Source organism: Alosa pseudoharengus, unplaced genomic scaffold (genome assembly GCF_046254945.1).
Source record: "Alosa pseudoharengus isolate Yale_2024_CS ecotype anadromous, Long Island Sound unplaced genomic scaffold, YU_APseudo_1.1 YU_APseudo_1.1_scf_20, whole genome shotgun sequence".
Classification (NCBI taxonomy): domain Eukaryota; kingdom Metazoa; phylum Chordata; class Actinopteri; order Clupeiformes; family Clupeidae; genus Alosa; species Alosa pseudoharengus.
This window is the reverse complement of record NW_027468664.1, coordinates 18,322,388-18,337,139: the sequence shown is the minus strand read 5'-3', so window position 1 is coordinate 18,337,139 and position 14,752 is coordinate 18,322,388. Positions and strand designations below refer to the sequence as shown.

The 14,752-nt window shown below is 38.5% G+C and overlaps 2 protein-coding genes across 2 annotated transcripts; both read left to right on the top strand.

Moving 5' to 3' along the window:
* Window positions 1–334: 334 nt before the first annotated feature.
* On the top strand, window positions 335–2,472 carry rps16 (ribosomal protein S16). Its single transcript, XM_076296772.1, has 6 exons — window positions 335–391; window positions 482–533; window positions 1,124–1,225; window positions 1,851–1,947; window positions 2,118–2,165; window positions 2,281–2,472. The coding sequence occupies exons 2-6, from the start codon at window positions 486–488 to the stop codon at window positions 2,424–2,426; spliced, it is 441 nt and encodes a 146-aa protein (XP_076152887.1). The 5' UTR covers window positions 335–391; window positions 482–485; the 3' UTR covers window positions 2,427–2,472.
* Window positions 2,473–10,470: 7,998 nt separating this feature from the next.
* LOC143136202 (tetraspanin-8-like) lies at window positions 10,471–14,544 on the top strand. The gene is made up of 9 exons (XM_076296770.1): window positions 10,471–10,703; window positions 11,274–11,345; window positions 11,515–11,637; window positions 11,823–11,897; window positions 12,035–12,130; window positions 12,282–12,380; window positions 12,474–12,530; window positions 13,763–13,846; window positions 13,999–14,544. Exons 1-9 carry the CDS (start codon window positions 10,644–10,646, stop codon window positions 14,113–14,115), a joined length of 783 nt encoding a protein of 260 aa, XP_076152885.1. The 5' UTR covers window positions 10,471–10,643; the 3' UTR covers window positions 14,116–14,544.
* Window positions 14,545–14,752: the final 208 nt, after the last annotated feature.

The window sequence follows — 14,752 nt, the reverse complement described above, 5'->3', positions numbered from 1 at the left end:
TGTAGGATACTATGGTAAGCTAGCAGACAAAACACTCTGCTGTCATATGATAAAAGGAGATAAATAGGCTACAAATTTGGCATACAGTTACATTTCTTCACCTTTCTTCATTGGTTTCCTTCAATCTAATGTTAGAATTTAAACACATGAAAAAACATGACTATTATTGTACAAACTAATTTAGGCCTATTATGTGTATAGCCCAGAGCCATATAAAGGTATATGTTATATGGCTCTGGTATAGCCTATACGCAAGAATGTAACCACTCCCACAGTCGTAAACTTTTTCAAGATATTACCGTAAAATGCTCCTCTCTGTCGTTACAATGCCCCTGATTTTCGGCGTTTGAAACCCGTTCGGCCTCTCCGTACGGCACCTCAGCTGAAGACGGTATGTGTCCGCCTGAGCTCTTGTAAATATCACAAAACTTTAGTCATATAAATACGGTTTAAGCAATTATTTGTGTTTTATTTCTTCTAGAAATATGCCAGCGAAAGGTCCACTTCAATCGGTCCAGGTCTTTGGACGCAAAGTGAGTACAAAATATTAGAATCATCCACGTGTGGCGTTAAGCTAGTCGGCTAATTTAGCTGAATTGGTGTACAACATGTTAACGTTACCTGCTTACCATGCCATTTTTACAAAATGCCAGCGCATATGTAGTGCTACGGTTATTAAATCAAAGTGTAGAGTTAAATGGAAACATTTAGGAGTATCAGATTTGATTTAGATAGGAGAAAGTGTCAAGTTCGGCGAGTGTGGCCTAGTGAAGCCTCTCATCCCATTGGTATTTTCGACCAGCCTTGCGTGGTGTATTAGGAGCTAAGCTAGTGAGCTAACTGCCAATATAACTCGTTAACGTTACATGAATGTGTCAATGTATAGTTAACTTTGTTAACCTTTAAACTACTGATACTTGTTTTAACGTTAATTTTCGTATAGCTCTTTTGTGTAAGTTAAGAGTGTAGCCGTAACAGTTATTTTCTTAGCTTGCTAGTAACCTATCTTAAGTTCGTTAGGCTTGTCTGTATAAGTGTCGAAGGGTCTAACGTCATAGTGGAAGTACTTGCCAGCTAACCTTAGACACAAGGATTCATTCGAGTTGGTTTTGTTTTTCAACAGAAAACAGCCACAGCTGTTGCCCACTGCAAGAGGGGAAATGGCCTCATCAAGGTGAATGGCAGACCTCTTGAGATGATTGAGCCAGCGACTCTTCAGTACAAGGTAAGTGCTGGTGATGTCTTGGGTGTACCTGTTGTGCACATCAGAGCTGAAGATTGCTTTAGGAGTATTTAATTGTGTGGTGACATTAGTAATCATATGTGGTAATCATTTATTGCCTTCCTCATCAAAAACTTGAGCTTCATTATTGCGCTGATCCACAAATTGAGGGTTTCAGATGGTTTGACGGTATTGGTGGATTGAGGATTTAAATCAGATGAGTTTGAAATGGGAATATCAGTGGCCAATTTCAAAACTTACTGGGATTGTAGACTTCACTGGTTTGAGTAGCCAATTTCTGTGTCTTATGTTCCATTGTAGTGTTGACTAGTGTGTTACCAGCCCACAAGGCAATCAATATGCATGTACACATGAAGGTCTTAATGAGTCAATGAAATGTGTACCGTTGACTGTAGACTGTTTCCTTGCTGGTTGTCAGATGGGGGACTTGCCATAAGAATCCAGTTTACTTAAAAGTCTGCAGGAAGGCCGCTGCACATCGGAGATATATTTTTGACATATGGTTGACTGTTGCAAGATTACAGAAGAAAAGACCATAGAACATTTCCTCCCCATACGTGGAGGAAGTGTAGTTCTGACCTAATGTTGCCTTGTATTGTGTCCATAGCTGCTGGAGCCTGTTCTGCTGCTGGGCAAGGAGCGCTTTGCTGGAGTGGACATCAGAGTGCGCGTGAAGGGTGGTGGACACGTCGCTCAGGTCTACGGTAGGTGGATGGATAGCAAGATGCCTATATGTACACGCTGCATTCTTTTTGGGAATTTTGAAAATGGAAATGTGTCCCTCTGGAATGATTGTCTTTGATAGTGTTGACGACATTTCTGGTTAACTGGATTTAATTCCTCCATATTAAGTCTCTGTCTTCATCACTTGCAGCTATCCGTCAGGCTATCTCCAAATCCCTGGTGGCATACTACCAGAAATGTAAGTTCTCAAATTTTTACAAAACAACTGGGTAAAAAGCTAAAACCTCACACTTTGTAAGTGGTGTCTGTTCACATCAGTGGTTCAGTAGTTGTTAAACATGCTCCTCTTGCAGATGTCGATGAGGCCTCCAAGAAAGAGATCAAAGACATCCTGATCCAGTACGACAGGACTCTGTTGGTGGCTGACCCTCGTCGCTGCGAGTCCAAGAAGTTTGGTGGACCTGGTGCCCGTGCCCGCTACCAGAAATCCTACCGTTAAACTTGCCCTGTACATTTTCATATAATAAAGTTGAGGGGAAAACAAATTGTGAAGTGTTATTGATCTTGGTTCCTGAGAACACTTTATTCTCAATGTTGTATGAGACTGTTGTCATGTAGTGATAGGTATAGCATAAATGTCCCCTTGTGACTATATACTAAATAAAATTATAAAGGCAACATGTAGCAATCTCAGGTTTTAGCCCTCAGAGTTGGTTAGGATACTTGCATGGTTCAAGACCGGTGTCAGTCTCACATTATAGTAGGTTGGGTTTGTTGGAATGGGGGGTGTTACTGTAAGTTGGTATCAGATTGTTGATTGATTTTTTTTTTTGCTCCACCCACTTGAGCTAGCAAGTCATATAGGTTTACCATGTACAGTAGTCTTATATTACCCTGGCTCCGCTATGTACTTCCGCTCAATTCGCTTCGGTATGTGTAGCAGAATGTAGTCAAGAGTGGTTTGCAAAGCTAGACATATGGCATTTTGTTGCAATACCCTACTTTCCATGCCATTTCTTTCTCTTATTCACCAGTATAGAGGATATGGCTACGCCAACATAATGTACTAGATGTAATTATATAGAAATATTGCTTATTACACATAGTTGATGACAACTGGAATTGAATCGTCTTATTTCAGTTTGTGGAATCAGAACTTGACCTTTTATTTTTGTTCAGTGTATGCCTGGGCATTATGTGAATATTTCCTACAGACTAGTAAATATCTTATTTGAAACTTAAACTTTTTAATGAGGTCATCAGTCAGTGCTTTCTTTCTGGGAAAACAGAATTGTGCTATTCATCATTTTAAACTTAAAAACAGACTTGTATCACAGAGTAGCTTCTATACTTTTTGGTTGTATGCTTACAAGAGCAGCAGATGGCGCACTACCTTGTCTGCCCTGAATGCATTCTCATTTTAGATGTGGATATAAACTTGCTTCAATATTCATGTCAAACATGCCCCCAATGGGACCGACAGTGGTCCGCCTCTTGCTATCTAGGTAGTGGTCAGCAAAGGAGAAGTGAAAGCTGCTGAAGGAGAAGTGAAAGCTGCTGAAAACATTCAAAAATGCACCAAACAGTATGACTTAGAGGCATTTCCCATTTTAGATGTGGATATAAACTAGCTTCAATATTCATGTCAAACATATGCCCCCAATGGACCGACAGTGATCCGCCTTTTGCTATCTGGGTAGTGATCAGCAAAGTTTTAAAAGAAAAGAAAAAACAGCTGGAGAAGTGAAAGCTGCTGAAAACGTTCAAAAATGCAGTATGACTTTGACAGGAGTCAAAAGGAATTTCAGTAACATCTCATTCTAAATCCCAGAGGTGGGAGTAAGTCACAATCAAGTCTCAAGTCTCAAGTCTCAAGCAAGTCCAAGTAATTTTTTGTGACAGTCAAGCAAGTCAAGTCAAGTCATAGCTTGGGTCAAGCAAGTCAAGTCAAGTCATAGCCAAATCATTGAGATTCATGATGATTTACCCATGTTTTTATTTTAAAATAAGCTACAATAGGCTAGTTATGAACTGCTGGAGTTTTATTTGTAACAAACTAATAGACATTGCATTCATTCAAGCCACATAGCCTACATCTGAACGGTTTATAGAATAAGATTAAATGTATACGAATAAAAATAAATGTATTTCAAGTAGACCTTATAAAATAGCCTATATTGTTTCAATATGCCTCAAATATTAGGTAGCCTAGCTACATCAAATCATGAAAATATATTCAAACAGTTCAAGTTACACCTGTTCTGACTGTCACATCTCCAGGGAACCAATATAGAGGGAGAGCAGCTTCACAGAAGAGAACTTCTGACGGCAAATTTGAGGAAAAGTTGGTAAACCACCCTTCTTACCTAATTTGAGGGTGCTGATTCTGAATATTTTGTTTACCAAGCTCAATTCTGAGTTCTAAGCCACATAATCAGCATTTTAACATAAAATAGCGATTATTTTTGCTTATTTTTCCCTAAATTGGGTTGATTTCAAAAGTAATCACTAAAACCAAATAAAAGTGTTGTCTAAATACATGTTTGAGCATTAAAGAAGCCATACTATAGTTTATTAACATATTTAATGGGAACATGATTACAGTTAACATGTAATAAACTCGGAAATTCTAATCAAAACACAACCATATTTTTATTGCTAACATAGTGAGTCACTCGTGGTGTTTAATGCATTTCATCACAATAACAAATTGCACAGATAACCTTCAACTCAGAATATATCCTACAGTACATATGAATTTAGATAGTGGGAATAAGCCTAATGCAGAACTGCATCTACCGTCAGCAACAACCGACAAGTAAAAACATTTTACTTCTAGTAATTTTGGTATGTGTGCTTGCATCCATACTAGAGCTTGATAATGTGCTCTTCTAATATGCCATTGAGCAGCACCACTAGTTGGTGGTAGAGCCTCCGATCCTCGACATCTAGAAAACAGAGTGGCTCTGGCATAGTGTTGTCACGATACCAAAAGTATGACTTTGATACAATACCTGCCATAAATATCTTGATACTCGATACTGAAGCGATATCCAAATCCCAAAAATATCTGGAAAAGAAAGGACGCAGGCCTCCTCCAAGTGTATTGAGTCATTTGTGTTGAATTTGGTGCACTTTTGGTCAATTCTGGGTTTCAAACTTTAAACTTCCTACATAATTATTATTTTTGTAGTCAGTAAAATAGTAGTTTGTGTGTGATTAAGTCCTTTATTATTTGTTATAGCTCATTTATATTGTGTGATGTTTTGACAATAAATTACCTTTAAATAGCCAAAGTAGGCTAGATCAAGGTCAGTGTTCAAATTACTGCATGCAAATCACTTAATGCTATGCAGAAGAGCCTAATCTTTAGGCCATCTGATGTAGGCTACCCTAGGCGTGTTTATGGGATTTCTTTGACAGTTGCAAAGGGAAAAAAGTGAAGATAGTCTTTTTTGCTCCCAGTGTAATTTAATAAGTACTGTACGTTTCAACCACTCTTTGGGTCTTAATCAGATAGGCCTACACCATTATTACATTACATTACATTTGGCTGACGCATTTTTAATCAAAGCGACTAACAACATGGTAACAGTTAAGTTTTAAAGCAATTCTCTCAACAATTTTAGGACAATTTAAAAACGGTAGAGTACAGTAAGAATAAGTGCATCAGTGAGTGCTGTTTTTGTGCACAGTTCAAGACGGGTGGTAAGTGCTAGGATCAGCAAGACTTGTTGTAGGTGGTGCTATGAGAGGATATGTTCTCTAAAGAGATGGGTCTTCAGGAGCTTTTTGAAAATGGAGAGGGATGACCCTGCCCTTGTAGGAACTGGCAGTGTGTTCCACCAACGAGGAACAACAGATGAGAAAAGTTTGGATTGGCCTGAGCGTATCTGTTGCAATATCTGTGTGCATTCCTACATTAGGTCTATATCTTTGATAGTCAACATCATTTGCTACCACATAACAAATACCAAATAACAATACAAAAGTTTCTTACAAACTTTCCTGCATACTTCTTAAATGTGCTGCAGTCAGATGGGTGCCCTAAAGACATAACTAGATCTTGAGCATCTATTACCAGTGTTGAATGAGCAGTTTTTGCAGTGATCACTACTGGACATTCCACATTGCTAGACAGCACTTGAGTGAGGATGACTTATTTCCACTTCACAAATAACCATCGCTATCTGCAATAGCTACAGTACAGGGACATTAATCAGTTCATAGCTGAGGATTTCTCCTAGGTTCACTTCCCTTTCAGCATCATATGCAGTAATGATGCACTGGAGAATGTTTCTTTTTGTTGCATTATAAAGGATATCTTGTCTAAATTTGTTGCAAATAATGCAATCTCTATAGCACTCTTCAGCAACCCTCAAACATGCACACTCTTCCATTTTTTTGCATGGCTGGGATAGGAAAGAGCACCAGTGAGATGTTTTAACTAGGCAAGCACAGTCGCCTTTACAGTAAAAAGAATACAGTGTAAATCCTCTGTAAAGACTGACAACTGTTCATAATAGTTAGTGACAAAATACTTTCTACAAAATGAGCAGTCACCTACTATTCTATCAATTTATTATCAAGGAATCTATTTTGCTTCTAAACGTCATACTGAATTTTAGCTATTATTTCAATTTATATTTTATTTTTAGCTTATTTTCATTTGCTACTTGAGGGTCATTGGGGTAATTCCTGTCCTGTCCCACAACATATCTGATACATAAAGAGTATATTAATGCCTTATTTTTTGCAATTCCTATGATATCTGATGGCAAAACCAAAAAGTATGTGAATTATGCTAATTATGCTAATTAGCAAGCTTAAAACTCAAAATTGAGCTTGGTAAACAAAATATTTGAATTTAGCACCCTCAAATTGTGTGAAATAGCCCCTTTACCGACTTTTCCTCAAATTTGCCAACAGGACTTTTTCTGAACGTTTGTTAGCTATCTGCTCTCCCTCTAATAGGCCTAATGTTGAAAAAGTGAACTAATCAATCAATCAAACGCTGCCGCCGACGTCACTGCCAAACTTTGACAAGCGCGACAGCGCAATGGGTTTTAGGAGGGTTTAGGACTGTCAATGCTATATCATATTATACATAAGCCTAACATGTGAAATAAGCTACTTTTCTATGCTGACTGCTGGCAGTTAGCTAGGCCTACTGTTGTTAGCCTACTAGGCTGTAACGTATGGAACAGGGACGTGTTTAAGAGGGAGGGAGAAAGAGGCGAATTACTTTAGGTTACATTGGCAACATTTTCGCTATATATATATCAAGATTAAACAGACAAGAAAAATTTTCACTTTGCCATTTCACACATTTTAACCTAATATGGCGTTAACTAAAAAGCATAATAGATTCAAAGCCACCTCTTAACATGCCTTGACGTTATGTTTCTAACACGACTAACTTCGGATGAAAATCAACGTGGTGGTGGTGGTTATGTCGCTATTTTGCACACTTGCAGACTGCTGTTCATTTCTCCTTTGACTTGTCAGATGCATCATCTGTGAAGCCAAACATTATTATGTTTTGGTATAAACGTAGAGCCTTCCATATTTGCAAGTTAGCCTACCTCAGTCTGTTTCATTTGATCTGGCACTTGCTGTTGGTCTGTCGCGTCGCGTCACTTGGTACAATGACAGGTTCGCTCGCGTGACGCATGCAACAGCACCTAAGCAGATTTTCTAAAATCGTAAAGTTAACTCCTTAATATCTATGGAAAAAAAAAAGTCAAGTCATTTCAAGTCATTTGTTTCAAGTCTAAGTTAAGTGTCAAGTCATGAATAGCAAGTCAAAGTCAAGTCGAGTCTTTTAAACATGTTGATCAAGCAAGTCTCAAGTCTGTGACTCGAGTCCCCCATGTCTGCTAAATCCATAAACACGGTAATTTCCACAAAACAATCTAGGGTAGGCTATGGGATACAGGCAGTTCAACATAGTTGTTAGGTTGATTTGTAGATTTATGGCATGTGTCTCGTAGGCAGAGAAAAGTTGCTCTCAAACACTGTCCACTGTCTACAGAGTCAGTGTAAGGAACAGATTAAATAGAAATATAAGTTTGCCAAGTGATTTCATGCTCCTTTTAAAGATTGTTTTTTAGTATTTTGAAAATTATTATTAAAAAGTATTTCATAATACATGGCGTGGCTAGTGTATTTTGTAGTGCGCGTTTTGACAACATTACGCAAGATGAATGCCTCCGGGCTACAAAAAACAGCACTGCCAAGAGGATAAACACCCCCATGTGCTGTGTAAAATATTCCCCACTCGTGTTTGAGTTTAAAAAGTCCATTCAGAAACACTGGTACATCCTTGAATCTGACCCCAAGCTAAAGAAGGCTCTCCCAGACAAGCCGCGTATGGTCTTTAAGCGCGCACCTAATCTTATAGACCGTTTAGTTAGGAGCGACATGCGTCCCGATCGCGCACCACTCCTACCACCTGTACCAGACGGAAACTACAGATGTGGTAGTTGTGTCCAATGTTCATACACACACAAATGTAGGACATTTGACCACCCGCACACTGGCAAAGCTATACGCATTAATGGTGCCATTACTTGCAGCACCACACATGTCGTGTACATGATATTGTGTCCATGCGGCCTAGCATATGTGGGCAAAACTACGCGCGCGTTGCGTACTAGAATCAGCGAACACAGGAGCAGTATTAGAACGGGGGACGAGCGAAGTCACGTTGCTGCCCAATTCAAACGAGCTGGCCACAATGTTAGCGCACTGAGATATGTTGGGGTGGAATATGTAAATAGCCCTCCAAGAGGGGGCGATCGTGGTAAAAGGCTTCTCCAAAGAGAAACTTTTTGGATTTATTACCTCAATACAATGTCGCCAGGGGGATTAAATGAGGAATTTGACATAAAGCCTTTCCTCTAATGTACTTTTCATCTCCATGTAACATTGTGTGTGGGATTGCTCTGAGGTGACATACTACTTTACACATTATGTCATTGTGGGATAATGTAATAATGTAATTTTATTACTTTATGAGCCATGGTGTTGGTCTTTTTCTATTTTCTTTATTTTCTTTATTTTTTGTGGGTAAACTGTATATGTAACTGCATCACTAATTGTCTTATGTGGTGACACATGTGTGATGGATAAGGTGATACTTAGGCCTTGACAATTAGTGTGAATGGGCTCAGCTGATGAATGATCAGCTGAGCAGGTATATGCTCTACTTATACACCTGAGCCACTGCTAAATGACATTTGCCTGAGGAAGACCCAGTCGGGTCGAAACGTTGCAACACATTAAATATATATGGGAGTTTTAGCAGAGTGCAGGCATTTCATTCCTTTGCAGTTCTAGTTCCATTTTCCCTGCACCTCACCGGTGGGGATGTGCACACCTCCACTACTACTCATTGTGTGTATTACATGCCAATGTTTGAACTAATCTAAATGATGGTGCACTTGAATGTTCACATTTTTTTAGTGTCATGTGGTTCTTTTATTATACTGAAGTTGAATCGATATAGTATGTTGGGACTGCATTTCAGGGGTGTCTGGTGGATCTTATGCAGCAGAAAATGTGTCTGGCATGCTGATGGTTGTACTTTGTGGATGTGCACAATTAGTTCAGAAACTGTTTGAAGAGGTACTAGGTCAATCTAGGTCAATCTATAGGTCAATTGTATGATATTATATTTTGAGCATTTTTGAATATTGGGGGGACATGTCCCCCTCAAAGTATATTATGATTTGATCCAAAAGTGTATGTGTATGTACTGAGATGTTTCCACATACAGTGGGGAGAATAAGTATTTGAACCCATACTAAAGTTGACTAAAAAGAGGAATATAAAATCATCTGTTAGAAATTGATCTTAATGGCATTTAACTCAATGAGCATCAAACCAGCTAATAGGCTTACTGAAAAACACACCGTGCCAATTTCTAGGGTGAAGGGTATGTGATGATGTGGGGCTATTTTAATTCAAAAGGCCAAGGGAACTTTATCAGGATGCATAGTATCCTGGATCCATGAAATAAGTGGCATTTAAAAATAAAAAATATACCTGCCTCTATGGGAATTTAACATAGGGCTCAAAAACTTATTGCCCCTGTAATTTAAGGAAGAACATTTATTTATTTACGATACATTCTTTATTCACTAAGAACATTGGTGTCCTTAAAGGTTGGATTTTTACTCATTTTTTAATTAAGGCATTAAGATCAATTTCTAACAGATTATTTTATATTCCTATTCTGTCAGAATCATATTGCCACAATGTACTAATATTTCTGGTTTGTTGACAAACCAGTATAAATCATTCTGTACAAACATGTTTGTGTAAACATTCATCAGTGGACTTTTGATCTGATGTTTGTGTAAGCGGACATGGACTTTGTTTGAATACTTTCCTCTACATCAAGCCCCCAATAGGCCTGTCTCACTTTCTCTGGAAATGCAATTCAGTTTTTTTCTGTGCGCCCAGATGTGTGGTGTTTTCCTGGAACCTCCTCCAGCTTTCTGCAGTACAAGACATTTTTCTCCAGAGTCTGCATTGCACAATGTGTTTTCAGGAAGTGAGAACTGCAAGGAGCTCGGGAGACCAAGACTGAGACCCTTTTTCAGCCAGCCTACAATAACAGTGTGAGGAGAGAAGGCACAACAGAAAAGGGGTTGGTTAGAGAACGAACCACATTTTTTCGCGCACAAATAGCTTCGCTCAGTTTTGGACGATGGCACCAGTGAAAGCATGCTTGAGGAGGACATTCATTATTGTGGATGTTGTTATAGGAGTAAGTAGTTGTTTTTATTGTTACTAGTTTTAGTCAATTCAACTTTGACATTTCAATAAATAATAAAGCAAAACAAGATTTGCATATGCTCTTGCATGTTATGGAATTCGTCTGTTACACAGTAAAGGGTGTAGACAGATGTTTCATATCAGTTGCAAAACTAAGAAGGAATTAAGCTGGCGTGGAAAAAATGCTGAAAAACAGGTCACATCTTGGTAGTTGTATAAGAAAGGTCTGGTGGGCTATGTAACCTCATTTAATGTGGCCTTGCCTTGTTTCTAGCTCCTACTAATGTCACCAGTGGTGTCACCGTGATACGCAGGACTACGAAGTATACCTACTTAAATAGGAAAGGACATAACATTTGGGGTTGATCACACCCACTACAGCTAACTAGACTACATCACAGTATACCCACTACAACTAACTAGACTACATCACTGAATGTCACCACCCCCACACACAAACTCTCTGGTGTTTCTGCACCATTGAAAGGATAATTGCAGCATGATGACATAAACTAGTTGCTGGTGTCATTCGGTGTGGAATAAATGTTATTTTGTTTTTCAGATTCTGGGAATTATTTGGCTTGCCCTATCACTGTTTCTGCATGGCCATTACCATGGCATCAAAGGGGGACAAGTAAGATGAAAGGACAACCTCAGAAAAGCATTAGTTTATAATATATAAACTATGATTGCATTAGAAATAAATGACTGTATTGTAACACATTCTGGATCTCGCACCTTCACAGTAAATGATCCCTTAGGTTAATTATCTGTATTCTAATAACACAAATGTTTCTGTTTAGAATTACGAATCCGACACAATTGCAGGTTTTTCCACTTTGTATGCGTTTGGAGTTTGGGTCGCGCTAATGTGTGCAGTGGGGCTTTATGGCATCCTCAAGAAGAAACAGTGGGCACTGATTGTGGTGAGTAAAAATAGTATGATCCATCATCATAGTAGTCATGGTAAAACCGAACAACCTCCTGTAGTATTTATTTAAGAAAATGTTTGTTGTATATTTGCCAAACATTGATACATTTGTCTACCCATTTGTTTAATTTTATACATGTGATTTGCAGTACTTGTGTTAATTTCATTCCATTTGTGCAGTTTTCTGTCGGGATGATACTGGTGTGCTTGGTATTTCTTGTGACAGCATTATCTGCAGTCATTTCATCATCCATGGTACGTGCCAGCAGATCAATGTTGTAGACTTGTGATTTGACAGTATGATTACACACTTCCTCAATGAATTCACTGGCTTGTTTTTGGTAATAGCATAGATGGCTATATACTGGTTTGACAGATACTTTTTTCTGTAGACAGAAGAATACGCTAAAGTTGCTTTAAAACCAGAAAGGCCACTTGATGAAGAGACCGAAGAAATCCAGGCTCAGTATGATAGCCTCCAATCGATGGTAAATCACTTCTGCATTTTCATCGAAGGCTGGGAATTCTCTTGAAATCCTACTTCCTCTCACTGTGTGTGTGTGTGTGTGTGTGTGTTTGTGGCAGAGAAAATGACTGTTTAAATAAATTATTTCTCCCTCACACACACTCTCTTAACAGTTCCATTGTTGTGGCTTTCTAAATGGAACCCATGACTGGGGGAGTATAATCCCAGGGTCCTGCCAATGTCCAGATACACCTGAAATATTGGAGCACTGTGTGAGTAAAGATACCTGTATCTCTATCTCTTTACTGTAAGCACTCAACACAGAACCTGCTCCTAACATGGCACCTGTCTTTGGCATTGTTTAGATTAGTCTCAATGTGACGTCACCTGAGAGAACGGAGGAAATCAACGTGTATGAGCAGGTAATGACCATCACTGCTACCTCCGAGGGACATAACGGTTGTGTCAACATGGCCTTCTCCGTCATCATCAATTCATACAGATTTAGGTTTAATGGGGTGTTTAATATTTTTATTAAAATATATATTATAGTGGTATTCTAGCACTTGCTTATATTCTTTCCATAGATATAGATAGATAATAGATATTCACAGCAGATGGAAAAAAATGTTAGATAGAAAAGAATATTTTATAGTATATGTAGCCATATTTGTCTGGAAGGTCAGACTCGGGCCGGTCAATTGTCAGATGGTTTACCGCTGCTCCACCACGCCCGCCAGTGTACAGAGGGGGAAATAAGTATTGAACGCATTCACATTTTTTTTTTCAGTAAATATATTTAATTGGGCTATATAAAAAGGTTTTCCGTACCAAAGTGTCACACTAAGGCACAATTGTTACAGAGAAGAAAATAGGCAATGCACTCCACCGACATGGCCTCTATGCATGCACACCCTGCAAGACTCCATTACAAAAGAAAATGCATGACAAAGCTTGTTTGCTACACAACATTTGGACAAGCCTATGAAATACTGGGAGAATGTAGTCTGGTCAGATGAGAACAAAATTGAAAGATTTGGCTGTCATACTACATGCACAAATGGCACTGCACATCACCATGAAAATACTAAAGCAACAGTGAAGTTTGGAGGTGGAAGCATCATGGTGTGGGGCTTTCTTTCATCTCATGATACTGGCAGACTTTATATTGAAACAGTTGAAGGAACGATGAATGGATTTTTTTCCGGGAGATTCTTGCCATCCACCATGATGATGAGAATGAAACGTAGGTGGACCTTCCAGCAGGACAATGATCCAGCAAAGGAAACTCAATTGGTTTCAGATAAAGAAAATCAAGGCACTAAAGAAGGATTCACAAGAGTATATTATGATTATGGCCTTGGTATGCCGAGACGTTTTTGTGGAACATGGTGGCCACATTTGGTCTTTTCTAATGTATCATTCAAAACACACTCAGGACCCTAATTTAAATGACAGGCAAAGTGACACAATGAACAAAGTGTCTCATGCATCAACTAAAGCTATCATGTGGTACTAACCCACCAAAGTTTTTGTTTAGGATCTTGCTCATGGTATTAAATTAGCAAACAGATTTGGACTCGAATTAGCTTTAGTTTGTCTAACCACGTTGCATTCTAAAATGTTTTAATCTTTGTTGTGTTTTCATCTCCAGCCCTGTTTTCCCTACCTGTTCCACGTCCACAAAATGATCTGGAGAATAGCGGCAGCTTTTAATTTCGCAATTCTTCTATGTCTGGTATGTGCTCATATTGACGAGAAAGCATTGTGCTAATGACTCTGCCTTATTAGGGGTCCGATCAGTGAAGCTGACTACTGTGCATATAGCTATATTTATATTTGGTTTTTTCATTCTTCTCTCATTTCAACTTTTATGTGATGCCCCCACAGGTTGTCTGTCCCGTGCTGTCCATTGTAATACTGTGCCAAATGAGAAGAAAGACAATCGCACCGCCAGTCGCTTTTACAACACATGCAAGTGACTCAAAATACACAGAGCTCAGATAAGCATTCTGGGAGGTCTTTTTAAGACTTGCAATGTTTTCTGCAGCATAATGCTTTTCTGTGGCAAACCTATTAGGATGCTTGTTTTGTTTTTGCCCTTGAATGACAGCTATGTGGTTTTCATGATATTGAGTGTTTGCTATGTAAGAAAAGTATTTTGTATACTCTCAATGAATACATTTGTAAAACTGAGAAAATTGCCACATTAAAATGATTTATTGTTGATACATGCAGTTTATGTTGACAAAATAATCTCAAAAGCTTTGGCTATCATTTTTTTTCCTCAGCATTTCTCATAGAATGGTTATAATACATTTCATTTTCAGTTAATACACTGTATATATCTACAAAGCTCCACACAGAATGTTTTCAGTAAGATATGTGCAAAATGAGTTGTTTATAGCAAATAAATGTACTTGTATTTATTTTTAATTTGATTTGATTTATTTTGGATTTGACAGACAACACATATTTCCAACATCCTTGGTGTTAGGATATTTAACACATAACACATAAGACCTATTGCAGGACAAAGACAATAACGTTAAACACAAATCATCGGTTCAAAAGCATTCTATATATTTCTTTTGGGGCTTTTTATGCCTTTAATGATAGGACAGTAGAGAGAGACAGGAAGGGA